This window comes from Thunnus maccoyii, chromosome 1 (genome assembly GCF_910596095.1).
Source record: "Thunnus maccoyii chromosome 1, fThuMac1.1, whole genome shotgun sequence".
NCBI classification, from domain to species: domain Eukaryota; kingdom Metazoa; phylum Chordata; class Actinopteri; order Scombriformes; family Scombridae; genus Thunnus; species Thunnus maccoyii.
Genome location: NC_056533.1, coordinates 29,710,229 through 29,730,969, shown reverse-complemented (window position 1 = coordinate 29,730,969; position 20,741 = coordinate 29,710,229). Strand labels below are relative to the sequence as shown.

At 39.2% G+C, this 20,741-nt stretch overlaps 1 protein-coding gene across 3 annotated transcripts; it reads right to left on the bottom strand.

Annotated features, from left to right (window-relative positions):
• Positions 1-723: 723 nt before the first annotated feature.
• LOC121895615 (monoacylglycerol lipase ABHD2) lies at positions 724-19,903 on the bottom strand. 3 transcript variants are annotated; one of them, XM_042408950.1, is made up of 12 exons: positions 19,627-19,903; positions 17,489-17,564; positions 16,933-16,974; positions 16,435-16,650; positions 12,746-12,921; positions 11,763-11,930; positions 10,986-11,169; positions 9,547-9,639; positions 8,696-8,797; positions 8,323-8,392; positions 8,122-8,206; positions 724-4,825 (listed from the first exon to the last, which is right to left on the bottom strand). In XM_042408950.1, exons 4-12 carry the CDS (start codon positions 16,641-16,643, stop codon positions 4,617-4,619), a joined length of 1,296 nt encoding a protein of 431 aa, XP_042264884.1. In that variant the 5' UTR covers positions 16,644-16,650; positions 16,933-16,974; positions 17,489-17,564; positions 19,627-19,903; the 3' UTR covers positions 724-4,616. The 3 variants fall into 3 exon arrangements, with proteins under 3 accessions (XP_042264884.1, XP_042264885.1, XP_042264892.1); XM_042408951.1 differs by lacking the exon at positions 19,627-19,903 and adding an exon at positions 19,370-19,598; XM_042408958.1 differs by lacking the exon at positions 19,627-19,903 and adding an exon at positions 18,896-19,345.
• Positions 19,904-20,741: the final 838 nt, after the last annotated feature.

Below are 20,741 nucleotides of genomic sequence, written 5' to 3'. Positions count from 1 at the left end.
GTGGGAGGATCATCAAAAAGAGGGACTTTGGCACTAAAAAGACTGTGACTTTGAAGATATTGAATTGATTTGATTTAATTTAATATAATTTGGATGGCTGAAACCTCATATTAGCTTCAAATAAACTTTTTAATACATTTTTGCACAGATGGAGGGCTGTGGACTTTGCATTATTAAGGGATCTTCTAATGGTCAGTATGAACAAGAGCAATGATTACAGCAAGAAAAAAATGTGACATTTGAAAAACTGTGAACTTGTCCTTTAACCATTACCATTTAAACCAGGCTTATTTCAATAAAATGCTGCTTCATAAAGGGGATTTCAAGCAAGGCGGTGCATGTCAAATGTGTCACATTTTCACACGAGCTGCATTTAACGCGTTCTTAAAATGTGAGCTTTTAGCTTTCTCAGTGTGAAGTACCTGCACAGTATTCCTGTATCTAAATACACTGCAATTAAAGCTAAGAAACAAGACAGTAACATTGTAGTAAGTAGCATCTGCTCTTTTTAAATGTCACTTCACACTGCACAGGGAAAAAAATAAAGAGCTTACAACACAGTCACCACAAGGGGGCTCAACTGTATTATAAATAAAAAAGGTCCATGTCATGCTAATCCTTTTTTAGCAAAGGTAAATTAATCAGATAACAGCTTCTTCTACAAGATTTATGCTCAAGAGGTTTAAAGAAAATCTCACTGGCAAATAAAGTGAAAAGGCAACATTTCTTCTTTTGAGAAAATAATTTATTTTGGAACACAATAACCATATTTCCTCACATAATTAGATCACACACACCACTGGTTTCTTTTTAACAAAAAAAAAAAAAACATCCAGCGTTCAGAGTACATCATGTTGTGTGACTGTGCGCCCCTTCTCGTCATCACCGCATCCTTTAACCGTGTTTCATCATCAAAATATTTGTAAACACAAAAGTAAAGCTTTATAAAGTTACTGTAAGTTAACAAAGTTTTTTTTTACTCATGTGGGCTCTAATCCACGTGCTTAGGTTTGTAAGATTTCAGATACTTTTAGAAGATCCAATCCGAGGTGTATTTATAGATTCATTTACATTAAAGGAGGAGGTTTATAACTGAATTCTTCAGTTTCCCAGCAATTAAACACGAGCCCACAATCTTGAAATAAACAGGATGCTTGAAGTACTGGGGTAAGGATAAATACAGAGGAACACATTCTCATATCAAACACAGTAAAACAACATTTCAGATCCCACACTCCTCAAGAAAATGATCTTAATGCATATGACTATACTTTGACATGACTTCCTGTCATGTTAGCATTAAAATGATAAGAGAATCCCTCCTGGTTGGTTATTGCCTTTATTTTTCATCCCTGGTCCCTCAAAAAATTTTGAATATACACTATCTTTATATATTTCTTTAGCATTTTCATTTGTTAAAGTGAAGAAGATTTGGTTTTTTAGTCAATCAGAGGTGGTGATATGACACAGTGTATATGTTTACTCATCAACACACACACACTCTGATGCATTTGCACAAGCAAATAACACAAGTCGTCATAATAACAATAAGTACAAATACAAAAAAAAATAAACAAAATAATCGACTAGAAAAAATACATCCAAATAATACATCCAAACCTGCATTTCTGTGCAAAAATGGAGGAGGCAAAAATCTTAAAGAACACAAATGGCTCTCGTGGCGTTACTGCAGAAACTGGGTTTGTGCTGGTGTCATCAATATTCATCTAGTTTTTAACCACGGTTCAGGTTTTTAACCGCATCATCTGACTGCAGGTGAATGAGAGGATGTGTGCCATAAAACTGGCAGTTGTAGTTCGGTCTCCCTGACAACAGATGGCAACAGTGATTTGTGGTTTGAAAAATGCAGGATGACAGTATTCAGAGGCAAAGAGGGTGGTGGCTCGGACGGCGTATCCTCACCTTTCAGTTAGAGATGCACCGACCTTACACACCGGATCACATTGTTGTTGATACCGACCTTAAATAAAGTGGATCTGGGATCCGCTGTGATGTTACAGATCCAGATTAAATAATTCCTTTGTCAAGTGTTATAAAATTCAGTGTTTCCACTATCAGTGTCATTAGTTCTTATCACTACAGTAATCCCTTGTTTCATTTTATTTTACAGTACATGAAAAGTGAGGTATGCAGATATTAAATGAGGGGAAAAGGGAGCACTGGTATTAGCAGATACCCTGAGTTTAAGAATCAATATCAGGAGAAGAAAACTCAGATCGGTACATCCTTATTTTCAGTATTAACCAAGCCAGCGTTTGTGAGATTAACACCTGGATTTCATAGTATTTGTAAATAATAAACTCCACTGAAGGGGGTTAAGTTTACAACCATTATATCTCCATAAACTGAGAAATGGAAACTGGGCCAAAGAATAATAATTTAATTTCAGTAGTGATCAGAGTCACTATTACAGCATTATTCTTTGACAAAAAAAAAACTTTCAAGAATGAACTTTAACACTCAGAATAATTATTCTTTAGCCTTAAAGTTGCACCTTACAGTTAAATCCAGTTAAGTTTAAAAGAAAACTGGAGTATGAATTGTCCAGATGTGCCAAATTTAAGGCAAATAGTATTACTGACAAATACTAATCAGCCCAGGTCTTATAACACAACAAACACTGGCTTAAACAGCCTTACAAATGGACTGTTGTCAGATCCCTTCATCATTTCAAACCACCCATCTGTCTCATCAGTGTTCATTAGCAGTTTTTCGACTACAGATTACTTGGCTGGACTTTTCCTTGGAAGAACCTTCCTTAGCCCTTACCGCAATTTAGCAACAAATTCTCAATTAAATTCAGGTTTTGAAAGTCCCAGTACTGCAGTATTATTTCATCAAGACAGGTTTGTGATACATTTTCAGTCCACACTGCTGCATTCCAGCACTCTTCTGAACACCAAAAGCTTTAACGCTCAGTCCAGTCAAGAAAAAAGGAAAAAGCTTTTCAAAGCAGTCTTTGAAAGAAAAACGTTCCCTCCCTTTAAAAAAAAAAAAAAAAAAAAAAAATCGGTCTCTTCTCTCATGCATGCACTGTTCCCCATCTAATATTACAATATAACAATCACCAGTATTCTACAAACAATCCACAAAATAAACATTTGGTTTAGCATCGGTATTGGTTTAGCCCTCCTACTCATCACACCTCACAGCTCAGATTATCAAACAGAAAAAATCTGCTGAACTCTCCCTTTCACAGCACCACACCGATTAATCAGTAGACTGCATTTTTAAAATCCGAAACAACAGGATCATCTGTCAGAAAAAAAAAAAAAAAAAAAAGTGTACAGAGATGTTTTCACCACATGAGGAAGTTTACAGGGTTGAGTTCTAGCCTCCGTGCGCCGGCAGTAGGTCTGTGTCTGCACAGTAAAAGAAGGATATCAGAGTCTCGGCTGGACCTGCAGCTGATCAAAGGCAGACGAATGAGTAAGAGGGCTCAAAGAAAACGACAAGACGGGGAACATTTGAGTCATCTAACGTTTTGTTATCATCCTCGCTCCCTCCGATTCTTCCTCTCAGTCACAGGGAGAGCTAAACCAACACTAATCTCCACACTCTCTTCGACTAATGAGGGAAATAAAGATTGTAGCATACAGAGTGTAAAGTGCACTGAATCAAAGTGATAGAATGTGAATGTGGGAATGTGCATGGGTCCCCATCTGGGATTGATTCCTGCTCACGTCTGGTAAGCAATGAACTCTTTCTTTCTGAGTAACACTGAAGTGCCAAATGTAAGCGCCAGAATGATGTTATGAGCTGGAAATAATGTGAAAAAAATCCCACTATTTAATCATTTCTACTGTACATTTTCTACAAACAACAAGAGCAACCCAAAAAGAACATATAAGGGCCAACAGACCGTGAACAGAGGATTTGGTTCACACCGACCAAACACAAAGATCACATGCTCCGTCGTGGGTCTTTTTACTCTCGGTCTACACAGGCGCACGCAGACATACACACTACATCTGTGAGTTACATACATACTACAAAGACGCTGTGTTGGTTAAGACAGCAGACTAGGCTATATGGCCTTGGCGGTGATAAAAAGTGAGCTTCTTACAGGTGCAGTAAATGGGCACCAACTGCAGCACAGTCCTTGTTTACTCGGAGGCTTCTTGTGTGCTCTTATTTTTCACTGGTCTACTCTAAAGTGGTGCTCTCGCTTTCCTTTTCTCGTCATATTTGGTCAACGCCTCCATTAGCCATTAGGATCATTGTTGTGTACGCGAAGAGAAACAAAAATGTTCCTGCTCTGAATTCAAAGTCCTCGTAACGGAAAAGAGCACAAAAGGCAGTTAGTTGTTTTTGTTCCTTCACATACTGTAAGGTGATGGTGTTTACAAAGGGTAACTGTGGTGAAGGCATGGAGACGTGTGAGTGGGAACGCGAGGAGGGCGGAGGGGGGGAGGGGGTCAGTAACAGTAAGTAGCACCAGAGGAGAAGGCAGAGAAGAGAGAGCAGTTTCAGGTTTGGTTCAGGTGCCTCCTCAGTGCTGGGACAGTGGTGTGTCGGGGTGGGGGGAGGGGGGGGGGGGGGTGAAAGGTGAGAAGGAAGAGACAGGGTGAGAGAGAGACACAGAGGTCACAGGTTTAAGCTTTTTCCCCGGCGCAGGAGCTCTCACTCATATGGCCACTTTGGCACGGTGGTTTCTGTTTCTCCCACTGGCACATGGCGTTGGCATAGCCCACAATCACTTTGTCCATCCAGGTGAGGGGTTGAGGGAAGAGCACCGCGCCCTTGAAGAAGCCCAGGTGGCCTCCGTGTAACGTCAGGGCAAAGATCACATTCGGCTTCTTTGCTAAAGGATGACACAACACACAGTTAATGAGGCTTCTGTACTCTGAACAATGTGTACACATGAAAATCTGGAAAGTAATACTTGACACATGTCCAAATATGGGGTTTGACAGGAATGACTTTATGTCTGGTATTGATACCGAAGGTGTGTTTGCATGATAACAGATAACAGCATGACTCAACTTCTGGAAGCATGTTTAAGTGGCCATCACAGCTGATCATTCCAGTTCAGGTTATTTAATCACCAGACACTGACATAATACAAATGAAAACTTAAGTAAATTAAAAAAAAAAAAAACATACAAAAAAACTATGTCTTGAGTTAGAAAATTAATAAAATGCTTTCCATAAATTAGGGTGTGAATATTTAAAGGAATTGTTTGACATTTTGGGAAATAGGCTTATTTGTTTTCTTGCTGGAAGTCAGATGAGAAGATAAACATCGTTCGTGTCTGTACGGTAAATATGAAGCTACAGCCAGCAGCCAGTTAGCTTAGCTTAGCAGACTGGAAACGGGGAAATTGCTAGCCTGACTCTGTCCAAAGGTAAAAAGAAATCCTTGATATATACCAGCAGCTCTAAAGCTCACCAATTAACTTATAACTAATTTGTACTAACTCATCTGTTTAATTCATACACAAACTGAAGTGTGAAAAACAGCAGATTTTAGTGGGAGTGATGTCCCCTGATTGCCTGGCAACTGGATTAAACAAATGAGATATATAACGTATTAACTGGTGAGCTTTAGAGCTGCTGGTATGCGGGTTTGGTTATCAGAGTCAGGCTAGCCGTTTCACCCTGTTTCCAGTCTTTATGCTAAGCTAAGCTAACTGACTGCAGCCATGAGAGAGGTATTGATCTTCTTATCCAACTCTCAGCAAGAAAATAAGCATATGTCCCCAAAATGTTAAACTATTCCCTTGATTTCATTTGTCCATTGTGTAAGTTGGAGGTGATTTTGAAAATCATAGTTACATTCAGAGGATATTAAGGCTTAAGAGAAGAATGTTTGCCTTGATCGACAGGTCTCTCAGGCTGTCACCAACAGTCTCTTGTTTGCTTGCTTTCTACTATATTTCCAGAAGCATGTGGACACTGCTGTCCACGCCTTTGTCCACAAAGCAAGGCCTACAAAGTCACGTTTTTAAAGTTTGGATCTTGAAGAACTTTACTAGCCTGCACAAAGCCCCAACTTCAACCTAATCCAACACCTCTGGGATAAACTACAAGTCAGGTGTTATCGCCAAACTTCAATGTCTGACCGCATTAAAGCTCTCTTGGCTGAATACGAATAAATCCCTGCAGCATTCATGCAGGTTGTACTTCATTCACAAATATAGCAAACCCTGAAACTCTTCAAAGTAGGTCATCTACACACTGCAAACAAATCATTAATCTCTTTCCGATTGCAGTATGAACCTATACAGACCGCTGCAGCTGTAAACAGCCAGGCAGAGTTCCTGAAAAGGATTGGCCTGGATCTCTTTATTGTCCTGCTTTTATCTGGGTTAGTGGGAGAGTCTGATGTGGTTGACTAGTGATTAAGATCTTTTCACAACTGTGCACTATTCATGGCAGCTGCTGAGTTGTCCTGGGGCAACTGAGTGCTTTTACAGACCCTGAACCACCATCTCACCAGGCACCAAGTGACAGGTGGGAACAGAATGGGACGGTCTAGAGAGCGGCTCGTACTTAAAAAAGAAAGACACGCGAGCTTTGAAGAGGAATGCACGGGTGAATCACTTACTGTGACATGACAGTCGTGACAAATTATTGCCAGTATTGGAGCAGTCATACTTGTTGGACCACATATGCCATTAAGAATAAGAAAACATGACCACTCAACTCTCCAAATCAGAGGCTTATTTTCATTTTTTAGACCAAAATAGGACAAAAATGGCATGTATTCTGAATTCAGTATTTGGTATTTAACATTAAATCTTTCACTTTCACATAAGTGACTTGATGGTAGGTGTAAACTCCTTACAGCACAGAGTGTATTTCTGTTGTGTCCTTCCCTGATTGTCGTGTGTCTGAGTCACTGTATCACATTTTAGGGTGACGGGGCAGCTGATCCTCTTTTCAGTAAGTGTTGCTCTCCCTCGAGACACATGAAGGACAGAGTCTCACGTGCTTCCAGTCAAGGCTCATCCACCCACACGCACACCCTTATATGAGGGATTTTCCTTTACCAAAAGAGCTAAAAGTGGTCAGTAAGTTTAAATATAGCACAGGCGGAAGAAAAGGGAAGCTTGATACTCACTATGTAATATGGAGCCAAAGAATAGATTGACTTTTTATGTTTGGGGAAATGAGGTTCTTGCTACTTTCCAGGATAAAATCTTTGGAGGTGGGGAGCTCAAACTCCCTTTAAATAGATACGTAGATACGTGGACACTCAACTATATGTGTAGGCGAGCGTTACAGCTGTCTACCATCAGTAACAGACATTACATCATAGACGTGACCTTTGTGCCACATCCAGCCCTGTTCTGGGTGCGGAGCAAATTTATCAGAAAGCCTTCTGAGCCGGCAGCTGAGTAATAACAAAAACAAAAAAATCTAGGGTGTCATCGACAGCTGTTAGTCAAACAGGACATTAAAACACCTTTGACTCAATAGATGGTACTGCAAATATGTGCCACCACCCATCTGCAGGTACTTCTACTGCTTGACAAACTCAAGTACAGAGCTGCACTGTGAAAGTACAACACTGTTATTATTGTTTTGTTCTGCCTTTTTTTTTTTTTAGAAATCTGGAGATTTGTCTGCAGTTTTAAATATTTTGTATGATTAAATATGATCACTTAACACTTATTATGCTTGTGTTATTTAAAAATCAGATTATAAAAAAATACCATATGTGGCTTAAACATAATGTGCAATAGTTTAAATCTTGTTTCTTTTAAAAACAACTTTTAGGAACTCTGATTTGCAGCAGTTTGAGTATTTTCTCAACAATGTTTCTTTTCAGTTTGTGAAAATCTGTTTAAAATAAACCAATACATCTGTGTATTTTCAGGCTAGTTTCAAACTAAGACCTGGGTGTGTTCTTCAAGGCCATTAGTTAGACTTTGGGACACTTTTCTGACATCTGTTGCAGTTACAACATGGCAACAAAAACACCCAACACATCACTGAAATGTGAGTAGAATCAACTTCAAGGGTCATGCTGCTGAGTAAATGGCTAAAAAAGGGTCATAATAATCCAAACAGTGTGCTTTATGGTTATAAGAGCTTATTAGGGATTTTTTTTTAATCACTGAAGTTGTTGTCATGATACATGTTGTTAGTTACCTGCTAATGTGCGAGGGATGTTGAGCAGCGAATCATGAACCAGAGGATCATCTGCAGAGTTGACTAGCAGCAGTGGCACATTTACCTACAAAATCAGGAATTATAATTCATACAATTCAACAAATACACAAACAGACAAAAAACAGAAACATTAATTTGAGATCATATGAAGTGTATGAAGAAAAAAAAAACATTTCTTACATTGTGAATATAATGTACACAACTCTCCTTCTCATAGTACTCTTTGAGAGAACTGTGGCCATGGAATTTTCTGTTGAAACCCGAAAAAAAAGAGCATCGTTAATTCATCTTTAATGAGAATCATTAGAATTTGCTATAGATGCAAACCTGCTTGACAAGACCTTCTCATATATTTCATATTCTCTACTACTACTATTACTACTCTACTACTACTGTTACTACTCTACTACTACTGTTGGTTCCAGGTAAAATACAGATAAGATTCAAAGAGATTCAAAAACACTGATCTGCATTCAACCACATCAAAACAACTCTGAGGATTGTGACTTTCACTTGAGGAAACCTCAACCAGATTATCTGTTGCTCCACATACCTCATGATGTTGTCGTCAATATGCATCATGGACGTCGCTGTGTAAAGCCGACTGAAATCTGCATCGATCATTTTAGCTGAGCCTCCCCCAAACAGACTGTGTCTGTAACACGCAGACATGCAAAAAAATGTTATTCATGAAATATGTTGAAATCAATGACTGCTCAGTGTGCAGTTAATTACTATTAACTATAACCTTTATGTATATGAAAACTAGGGTCGCAACTAATGATTATTTTCATTATTGATTAACCTGATGATTATTTTTTTCACTATTGAAATAGTGTGAAAATGTTATAATTGTTGTATGTTATAATTTCCAAGACTCAAAGATGACATCTTCATTTTTTTTTGTTCAACCAACAGTCCAAAACACAAAGATGTTCAGTTTACTATGAGATATGACAAAAAAGTATTAAATGATCATACAGGACAAGCTGAAACCAGAAAATATTTTGTGATTAATAAATGACAAAAACATTACCCTATTAATTTTCTGTCAATTAACAAATCAGTTAATCGACTCATCATTTCAGCTCAAATTAAAACGATACACCAAAACTTTGTGGTTCCCTTTATTTACACCTATTCCCTCAAAGTAGAATAAAAGTTTTTTTTTTCATTTTGGATGGTGCATACATCTGTAATGTCACAGTGATCCACCTCTCAGAGTGAGAGGTACTTTTTATGTGGAAATTTAGGAAATATTTAGAGAACTAACAGACAACGTTGTCATTGTTACCGATGTGAAATGTGAGAGTACTGTCGGGAAAAAAACACGTTTGACCTTACAAAATGAGGAACTATTTGGAAACAATTTGTACAGGCAAGGTGCAAAAACAAGAGTAATACTTGTGTGAGAGGATGATTTTCTTCATGTTGTCTGCCATGAGAAAGTTATAGAAGCGTCTGAACTGGTCCCACTGTAGGAATGTTTCCTGGGCCCTGCGAGATAGAGACAAACACACAGGAAGTTAGCTTTGTGCAGCCTGTCTGCATTCCAAACAACACACTGAATGTCCTGTGTAATCCACTGGACAAAGAGTCACGCTGGTGGAGAGTAGAAATGGTGTCAGGCATTAATATGCAGCTCACTGACAGAGACAGGCTAAGCCAACACAAAAACAAACAAATAGATGGCCATTAGAAAATTAGAAAATACCATTCAGTACAATTGTGAAATGGACCAAAAGTAAGTATATAAAATAATGTGTGATATTAATCACACATTATTAGTGGGAAAGAGGAATAGCCTCAGATCACTAGAAGCACTATGAGGAGCGCCAGTTTAGGTTTGGACACCCATTTGAAAGGAGAATTCATTAAAAGGGGGGAAAAAAACAGCAAATCCGATTTCACAAAAAGCCAGTCTCTACAACACACCCCATCCTCACTGCCTACATCCAAACTTTAACAGACTCTGTCTGTCATGTCTGCCAAGAGACGCTGGCAGCATTTAAAACACAGAGGGTGTGGCTCAGTCCAACATGTACACCGGGTACAGAGTGCGCTGAAACACCCACATGCTCTCATGGTTTAAAAACATCATCCAAATATGTTGGCTTGTCCTTATCTGGGTGTTTCACAAATGTGTCTCTATGTGGACAAAGTGTTTATTCTGGACATGTCAGGCAGCCACTTCAGTTCATTGCACTGTACAGGCCAACCACTCTGCTTTATACCCCTCTAATCAAATGGAAGGGATTTAGGCAAAGATTCATAATATTGAATACACAGCCTGAACACACACAAACATCCAGACAGGAAAGTTAGAGCAAACTGTGGAAAAAAATTACTGGGCAAACCAGTTCAGAGCTGCAACCATGTGAGGCTGCTCGCCCTTCAGGACATGCTGTTATCACAAGTTTGTCTTGCTGTTGGCAATTGGAAATAGTGCAAAATGGCAAAAAAATAGTAAACCTGTTTTAGTACTGCTAGCTCTAAAAAGACACGTTAAAAAGGAGCTGTGTGGTGGACACAGAACCAAACATGTGATTATATTATGTAAGCAAAACTTACACAAAGGGTTTCTACCACACTTTGAAAAATTGTGCTTTATCCTTTATTATGTTGATGAATGATGACAGAGGAGGGTCGCACTGATAGCTGAAAACATTTTGTTCCTATCCTATGTCATCATATACATAAGCATCTTATGCAAGAATAAATCAATTTGCGGCATTATGTTGAGCTTCGGTTGTGATTTAGAAATGTGTGTACATGAAGTGCCCTGTTATTAATGGCTTTTATAATACAAAGAATTGTAATTAAGAGATGAGACAACGACCCACCTGAGAGCGCTGTAGCCCTGACAGACGCTGACACAACACAGCACTCTGTCCTGGTTTGTCATGTTCTCGCCCAGGAATTTACAGACGATGTTTCCACCCAGACTGAAGCCAACCACGATCAGCTGGGTCTGAGGGTACGTCCGCTTAATGTACCCGACCATGGCGGCAAACTCCCATGTGCACCCTGTAAGGAAAAAGCTACAGAGTTACCGATCGATACATAACACCTCTGTAGGACGGAGAGTTTTTCTCTGCTCAGCGGCTCTGGTTGAAGGTGCCTTTAGCTCAGTATATTCAATTTCTGTCTCTTGCTATCAGACCTTTTAACAAAGCTCAAGTCTGATTCACTTATTATCTCTTCAGAACCACAGACGTGATTATGTAGCCTTTCAGCTTTTACATTAAAATAATGCTGTTCTGAGATTTGTCTAAATGTAGGGAAATTATAATATGAAAACACTTTTCACTAATCCGGATAAGATAATGAAGTTACAGAGCCACCAAAGGTTATAATTCTTTCAGAACTAATATTTCAGCTGTGCTCGCTGCTGTGAGGATTGCTTCAGGCCAGAGCTTCTTAAACCTCTCTCGCACTAGACAATTGGATAAGAGCTGCTGGCTGAGCCAGAAATGATGATGCAGCATTACTGATCAGATCAAATCAAATCCTTTTTTCATTTTAAAAACCAAGTTAACATTCCTGGGTATTCCTACTATGAAAAGGTGTCAAATACAGGTTCATCACTCTGGAAAGTAAAACTGAATCCTCGGTCTCACCATAAGTAAACATGCGTGGAGAGGTAAGCTCAATGTTGGGGAGAGCTCCTAGGTGGTTCAGCACAGCACAGCGGTAACCTTCCTTCTGGGCATAATCCACAAAGGTTCGGATGTAATGCTTCTCACTATGGTTACCAATACCCGGGCATATCACCATGGTGATGTCATCTGGTGAAAGAGGCAGACAGATTGGAGAGAAATTTGCCAGTGAGAAATATGTAAGCACAGATAACGAGGGGAGTATGTCACTCTCCAAACAGCATATGAAAAGAGGCCAAGGCAGAGTACTGCAGCCGATCCAGAATAAAGGATTAGGCTGTTTGTCAAATTTGGCTTTAGCAAAACAGAATGGAAATAGTAACGTTACTTTTTTTGGGAACCAAATGTCATGCAAGTCTTAAACTTTCTAAGAGGAGCACAAAATAAAAGTGGAGGTGGTAGGGTCAGGGATCAGCTGAGGCATTCAAAGAGAGGAATCCCTCTTAAACACTGTCCTCAAACAACTGCACTATAAACATGTTGTGCCGCATTGAAAAAGGTCAGTAAGTCAAGAGTCATGTGTATTATTATGACTTGGAAAAATCTGATAACAATTCTCAAAGCTGAACGTGATCCTACCGGTAGATTTACCTCATGTGTTTGTTTTCCAAATATCTAAAGTTTATACATATAACCCAAAATCAGATTGTAAAGTCACAGAGAGTTTTACTATCTGCGTAGCATGTGACAACCTCTATTCCTGACCCTTGCGCTTGTTAATCTGGTTATCAGGGAAAAAATGATGTGTTGCATGAACCCACTACACAGAAGTAGCAGTAGTAGAATTACAATGTAAAGAAAAAGAATTACATTATAACTAAGAACTAAAAAATATATCAGATTAACATGTTTGGTGTGGCAGCAAAGAGCCAACTGCCATCATCTAAGATGTATTCAAATGGCACTAAGCAAGAGTATAAGTAGATCTTGATCAAATGCATCACCTCCTGTTCGATGGTCCCCCAGTGGCTCAAAGAGGTCAAAGGTCGAAGTGGCCCCATCTTGCATGGGTAAGTATTTCCTGATTCCACAGGGATGAGGTGAGCTCACCCGACCGAGTTTCCCGTACAAGGCCGTCTGGAGGTGACCGCTCTTGCCCCACAGCAAGGGAGGAATGTACCTGAAAAACACAAATTTGGACTTATGCTATTAAATCTGATCTAGAAATATGAGCTTATCCTACAGTTGCACTCAATAAGAGTATGGGGTCAGTGCCCAGGAATTACATAAGCACAATGTTATCCTGAGCTCATACATTTGCATTGGCGGTTTATGACCCAGACTTGAACGTTCTGGCACATAGTTTGCATACAAAGTCACATTTCTGTGACAGCATTGGGAGGATTGCAGCATGAACCTTTGAACGGACGTCAATATTTAACATCGGTGTGTTTTGTTAAGTTATGCTGAGCATGTGTACTTGCATTCCAGTGACACCTCTGTAGGAGTTAAATGTAGGAGTCAAGTCTTTTCGGATTACGTAATACTCCTCTGAAATATTGTGATTTATGTTGTGCATTACCATGAATCACCATCTTATTCCCATGCTCAAGCTGAAAGCATCTGAACAACTTGATGAGTAAACCCTACTAGATGCTGTTTTTTCTGCTGCCTCTCTTAACAGATCAGAGAGGTGAAGTTAATATTGTAATCCGGTCTGATAATAACAGTTACAAGGATAAAAGCCAAAATTATTAGTTTCCTTTTGATGTAATGCTGCAACCATAAAATAGGTGATAAATAAAGGTTTAGTTCATGTGATACTGACACTTTTTCTACTTTAAAGGGGGAATTCAAAAACATTTGAGTTCACAGGTTCAGGAAAAGACAAAGCCGAAATAACAACAACAGCGACAACAGCAAACAAACTATTTACCTTACAAACACGACATGTTCACAATGACACATCAGCAAACATTTGAGGGCCTCTTCCTCACTTTGCTTATATAACATCATCTCTGAATCTCTCGTGTTAGACTTTCTGACAATGTAGTAAAGAATGGGCCATCTCGGAGGCAAAGAGATAAGACGAACAAGATCAACATATCTGTAAACTCAAGGACAGATACAACGAGGACACACGGTTGTATAGAGTACATAGAACAAAACACATGGTAAGTAGCTACATAGGGCGAAAGACTCAATTACATCAATAATTACATAAGTCCTCCAACCTTGTGTTTCTTCATCTCTTACTATGGCTCCAACAATTAGCCGACTGCACCTATAAACACTCTTACATAGGAGAACTGTCAATCAAAAGGCAGACTACTCCCATTTAGTGATAATGTAATCACCTCTAGCATGTGCTGTAAGCGTAGCTGAAGCTTAACTACACTTTTCTAGAAGCTACTCGGCAGGTTTAATCTAATACTAGGAGAAGAGGATAACCTCGTTGCTGTAATGTGGATAGGAAGATAAGCGCTCCGCCAGGTTAGCAGGCTTCATCAGTGGGAAGCAGCAGACAACTTCAAACACAATCTGACATTTTTGGTCCTCTAAATGATCCAGGTTGAATAAAATCTGTAAAGGGCCCAGTTATTAATTATTTAATATGTAAATTACACACAAGTTAAACTTCTAAATGAATTTCTCAACTGATCGTAATTGAGGGAACATAGGCCTGTTTTACAAACATTACTGATGTAAACAAACCTTTCATAGCATCAATGACTTTTACTCTGTGTTAAAAGTTAAAAGACCTTGATGTATGTAAGACAGCAGGATTCAATCTCTGTTTTTTGAATTTAGGTGGAGGGGCAAACCTTTCGTTTGAATTTGAATCGCAGATTTTTAAGGGTGACATCACCTCCTCTGCAATGTGTGTGTGTGTGTGTGTGTGGTCTGTCATAGGCTACTTTTGGGAATAAATGTCATTTAGGACCAGTTAACTGGGGACGAATTTGTCCAATTGGGAACAAAGCCGTGTCCCCAGTTGGGAAAAAGCTGTTTTTTGGGTCATTGGGTAAGTCTCAAAGAAATGAATGTAAGTCTATGTAATGTCCCCACAATTGAAAAATGGTCTGATATATGTGCGTGTGTGCGCGCGCGTGAGTGTGAGCACTGGTGTCCTTCACTGCTGTGAGGTAACAGAAAAAGGAAGCAGATGCCTCTGTGTGATTTGATGAAGCACAGATCTAAAGTAAAGATCAAAGTCCAAAAGTAAACTCGCAGGCTTTTGATACTTAAAAGCTGGGAACATACCGACCATTACAAAGACATTAAAATCCATCAGGGAGATAAAGAAATAAAGATTTATTGATTTATCTTTTCTTTCTCTTTTGACTTTCAACTGTACTTTGCTCACATACTATTGTTGGACTCCATTGAATCTTTTGTTTCTGCCTATGTATTGTTTGGTATTGCTCTATTTACTGTTGGTTGCTGCCTTGTTAAGTGTACTTATCTCATCATTGCTATTGAGAGTAAAAAACAAGTTGAAGAATCCTTAATAATCAGCTGATGCATATGTGCAATTTTCTTAATTTTTTCAAACTAAACTGAACTAATAAAGGGAAAAAAGGGATACAGATCAGACTGACAACTAACATCAAGGTACTCTTTCAAGAAAAAGTCATTTGTTGTGTATTGTTCTTTGTGTTAGCCAAAACCCCTGCGTGCATGTTCCCAAACAAGGATGCTGTTGACTCTGTAAACCCTACAACACCCCTCCTATGCTTCCCGCTGTGCAATTGATCTCTGTTATACAACACCACGGGGTGTCATTATGGGTTACAAAACGTGACTTCTCGACAACACGGGGACACAACACAGATGACGCAGACGCCAACGTTAACCGGCGGGTTCTGATACTTAAATCATCCACACACACGTTCAGTTAACTACACACCAGGGCAAATGTTTCGGAGTTAAATATGGCCGTTCAGCAGGGAATGATAACAAGCCAGACACAAATGTAAACATCAGTGTGGCCTTATTATTCACTGACACTGCAGCTGAAAGGCAAAGGGCTCAGTAACAATCGGTTATATAAGCAGACACTCGTGATGAAGGCTTGACGAGAGTCACCCTACAGAGCTGAAGGTTCCTCCGGAGTATTATTACACCAGCAGACCACAGGACATGGACAGTGAGGCTCACTGAGGAAAAGCTTTTAGTTTACACTGTTTAAAAAAGGAGGCAGAGGTACATCTGGCATTTTTTCCTACAACAAACACGTTAGTGTTGCTGCTAGCCTGGTTTAGCCTGCTTAGACCAGGTTAGACCTGTTCCAACAACCGCTGGTTTGCATCAGTTCTTATAAATACAGATGGAAAATTCAAATTATTATACACATCATAGTTACCCTTACGAGAAGACTAGTATAGTCATATATGCAAATATCCTTGCCCTGCAGTGTGCAAGTCTGTGTTTGTAATGCCAAGTGTGACAAACCCACGCTACCTTTGAGATAGCCCTAGAAAAACAGCCAAGTTTTTAATTAATGCTGGAGCTGCCAGTAAAGCCAGACATCTCTGGTACAGACATGAGGCACACTCAGGAACACTGAACACAGATGGGATCGTCACCAGACAAACTGCTACCTTCGCTGCAGCCCCAGATGGCCGGGCAGCAGTGCCATTTCCATGGCAACGCCTTGAGTGACAGACACAGAGCTGAGAACACAACTCACTCTTTGGTCAGCTGAGGACAGGACTTGAGCAGGAAGAGGTTGAGGGGCGTGTCCTGGTAGGTTAGATCTGGGGGTGCGGTGGGGCTCTTGAGGTTCAGGCAGCGCACGATGATGTAGAGCACCGTGGCGACCGCCGCCAACTTCATGCCGTCAAACATCGCCGGCAGCTCCGGAGAGATGGTGTTCACGTCTGACTCGTGGCCGTTCATGGTTATTCTGAAAAATAAAATAGTGGCCCACGTTTTTTTTTAGCTTTCCCTTGTGAAACACACTGTCAAATTTAATATTTCAAAACCATACTTACGTAAGGACAATGAATTAAAAACATAAACAAAATAATTTGTACTTCCTTTGATTATTTTAAAAATTTATAAACAAAGAGCAGCCGTTTTGTAGAAAATGGGTAAATTACTTTTTTAGTTCTTGGTTAACTGTGATTAAGTCAGAGATGGGAGAAAGCGCAGAAATAGAAGAAGTATGTGATGATGTCTGACTGACCTGAATATTCCTCTTGGTGCCCACGGCGCTGCAGCAACAGATCTGTGGGAATATAGAGTGAAAGCAATTCAGTCAGATAAAGCACAGTCACTTATTTAATACACTCACTTTAATTACATTACAGCTTTTGCAGTGCCAATAGGAAGCCTCACTACATAGAGGATAGAGGTGCTGACATTACTTTAAATAAACCATCCAGCAGACACACTGTGAATCTACAATGAATTACATAACTTGTAATGCAATGACTCATTTATTAAAAAGTTAACATACGTCTTATAAAATAGACAAAGTCATCTGAGCTGTGAAATGACAGGAACTGTCAACAGGAACTGTAAGAGCATGGAAAGGCCACAGCATCTCCTGTTACTACAAAAAAAAGGAAGCTATTGTGCAGGATTTCACAAAAATAGATGAAGGTGTTTTCCCTTGTTGTGATCCAGTACCCTGCACATAAAATAAACTGTTCCTGGCTGTTGAAACCATTTACACAGAAAAAGTTATATATCATGAAAAAATCAAATACAAACCTAAAGGAAAATTGTCAGTTACTTACATTGTATGTTCAAGTTATCCACCAATAACTTGTTCCAAAAGTCTGCTTATGTGAAGTCACAGTGATCCGGTCAAACCTAAAGAGCATAAAAAAGACAGAAAGTACATTGATCGTTTGATTAGAGTAACTGATGCCTGTTCAGTGTGCCCTTCCTCGAGTGTCTTATCACAAAGTGACTCTCCCTAATATCCACCAGTGAGCATGACGTCACCACAGTGTTTTGATGTAGTGCGGAAATGATATAAGTCAATAAAATATAATGATGTAATCATTACAGCAATTTATCGAGAAAAAAAAACCACTGTAAGAGATATCAGAAGATGTTCATTTTCCTAATAAAGCAAAACACTGTCCACTTTAGTCTTCAAAATCTTATTTATAAAAGCTTTAATAATACCTAATAGTATTTGCTCTTTCCATTTAGAAGTTTAAAAAGGTGTATCACAAGTGAAAGGAAGTAATTTTACTTTAAAGATCCCCCTCCTGACATGTATTAAGACATTTAAAAATACTCTGCTTTGAACAATAATATGTGTCTGATATGGTTTTTCCACCAAAAAAAGTATAATTACCACGTTAAAATCCTTAAAATGGCATCTACTGCATTTAAAAATCCAGAATCTATGACTATGTAAATATATTTCATTTCAGAAGTTTAACTGCTGGACCCAGGAGGTCTCCTATCTCCACATCACACTTTGTGATGTCACAAATCACAATTAAAAGCAGATTTTTCACAGTGTGTCATTTTGTGCAAAAATGCATTTAAAAGTTTATCCGAAGCTTATATCAGGCTTCAGCAGTCTGAGTTAGTCATATCAAGTGGATACCTGCAGCATTTACAGCAATTTTTAGCATAAAATCCCCTCTTTGTCTTTCCCTGTTGAGCTGCAGTGGAAGAACAGTAACAAAGAGAGGGACTTTTGCAATAAAGAAACTGTAAAGTTGGAAGATATCTACTTGATTTACTAATGTGGACAGCTGAAACTCCATATTAGCTTCAGATAAACATTTAAATACATTTTTGCCAGTATGAACGGGAGGAATGATTACAGCAGGAAAAAAACCTATTTCACTTTTCATTTGGGCACCTGACTATTGTTTTAAGACAGACTTGAAAAATTGGGAGTCTATCCTTAAAGAATATCTCATTTAAAATAGCTTTAGTCTCAGTCTTTTAGAAGTAATTGTTTTATTAAAAACACATATCGTATGTAAACACAACTCAGCCCCAAACAGATATGGTGCACAGTATCATCCTCAGCTGCATAAAATTAGCAACACGCCCACATCCACACAGCTAATACCCGTCTCAGCCACTGCAAAACAAACCCAGTGAGTAACGTTACATCTGACAGTTGTGTCTAGCTAATGCCTTGACAAAGTGTGTTTATTATAAGGCCATACTGTGCCTGTCAATAAACGATCCGATCTGGTATGAGAGAAGCTGCTAATGTTAGCTCTTCCTTCTTTGTCACGACTCACAACAAGGCAGAGACAGAGAGAGAGAGAGAGAGAGAGAGAGAGACGGAGAGAGGCGTTTACAGCCACAAGGGCACATACTGTACTAACGATAGTTAGCAAAAATTAAAAAAGGGGGAAAATGGCAGGCCAACAATCCCTGCCGCAGCTTCGTCCGCCCTACTGAACAGAAATAGGTGTTGTGCCCCCCCTCCCCGAATAATGTTCCCCTGCTGTTAAAATTGGGTTTCCCGTCGCACCACCTCCGCGGTTTGGGGGGTTACGGATGAAGGCGTAGCAGAAATAACTGGATGGGGTCAGGTTAAACACCCCAGAAGACAACTGGTTTGGGTTAGGGATACGGTTGGTGTGCAGGTTAAGGTAAAAGGAGAAACGCATATCCACGGGAAGGTAACACACCTGGAAAATAACAGCACATCTCGTCTCTCTTGGGGATGAGTTAGCTTGACCACCCCGAAAAATAATTTGCAACTTCACATTGATGCGATTCACAAGACGAAAAACAGTCCTCTTTAACATTTTATCATGTTCCTCACTTCTGTTTCTTGTCGCGTAGCTTAAGAAGCAACGTATCTGAGAATTAACGCTAACGGTCCGTTTTTTAAGCCGTTAATTATCGATGTAGCTGAATGAGTTAGCATCTTTAGCTCACTTACCTCGGCTGAAGAAAAAAAAAAGAATCCCCTCCTTGTTGCTTAAAAAGCGAGAGAGCCTTATTTCTGTTCGTGTCGTTTCATTTGTCTGCCTGTTTGTTTGTTTTGTGAGATGCGTGGTGTACACTCTTACATCCACAGCTAGCCACACTAGCTGCAGCCTCCAACCATTTCACTTCCTAGAAGACGCTGATATTTGCATATCGGCTTTCCCATTGGTTAAAACAGCTGATGACGTATCATCTGGGACACGTCAGCCAGTTTCCACGCCCCTTCACTATATAAACAGTCTTTTTAGATTCGTATTATGTTATTTTGTCATTATAATCCATCTTTTTTGACCCATTGTGTGTATATTATTATTATTATGCTTTATTTTTTATTCCACACTTGCTGTTTAATGACAATATAATACAAAAAACGTTGCAGTTTGTTTACATTTTCGCCAGTACCTTAATCAATCTCACATTTAATCAGTTTTATAGGATTTTCTCTGTGGATACATAGGTATTTAGCGTGGAGGACATCGACGAGATCCTTCCTGAACGTGACAAAAACGTGAGCAGAGACCTGTTACATAACGTTTCCACATTGATTAAATCCCAGTTATACTGACATATATCTACCAGCAGGCAGTGCTATTGTGTTGATCAGATACTTTCTGGCTATGTTTCCTTTGTCAGAAAATTTAGTTTAATGTTTATCTATACATCACCAATTTTACGACATACATAAGAGAAGGCATGGTCAGAGTATATTTGCCAAGTATGTACAGTAGAACTGTATTTCATTAATTACAACTCTGAAATGACAAATTAGTCTATCTGATTATAAGTTTGCTCTAGGGAGCAGTAAAGGCCTGTTGTGGCAAGCTCGAGAGGAATGGGTGCAGTCTTTGTTGTCTTTCTTGTTGCAAATAAAATGTCCACCTGATGGCGACAGAGTTTAACATATATGCTGAAGTTGTTATTCACAGTATTACAGTTGAATAAGGTTTAATTATGCCCAGGTGCTTTGTGAAAACAGAACAATATTGACAATTTACTGTCAGCACTCTAGATAGCAGGGCACCAAGTGGTATACCAATGGTATTAATTTTATTACAAATTATTTTTGAT

What these genes read in the sequence shown, in the direction of transcription:
- LOC121895615 (XM_042408950.1), bottom strand. Translation starts at nt 16,643, where the DNA reads ATGAACGGCCACGAGTCAGACGTGAACACCATCTCTCCGGAGCTGCCG. An exon ending in AAAATCATCCTCTCACACAA is followed by an intron (nt 8,798 to 9,546) that starts GTATTACTCTTG and finishes TGCGTGTTACAG; the next exon opens with ACACAGTCTGTTTGGGGGAG. An exon ending in ATTGACGACAACATCATGAG is followed by an intron (nt 8,393 to 8,695) that starts GTATGTGGAGCA and finishes GGGTTTCAACAG; the next exon opens with AAAATTCCATGGCCACAGTT.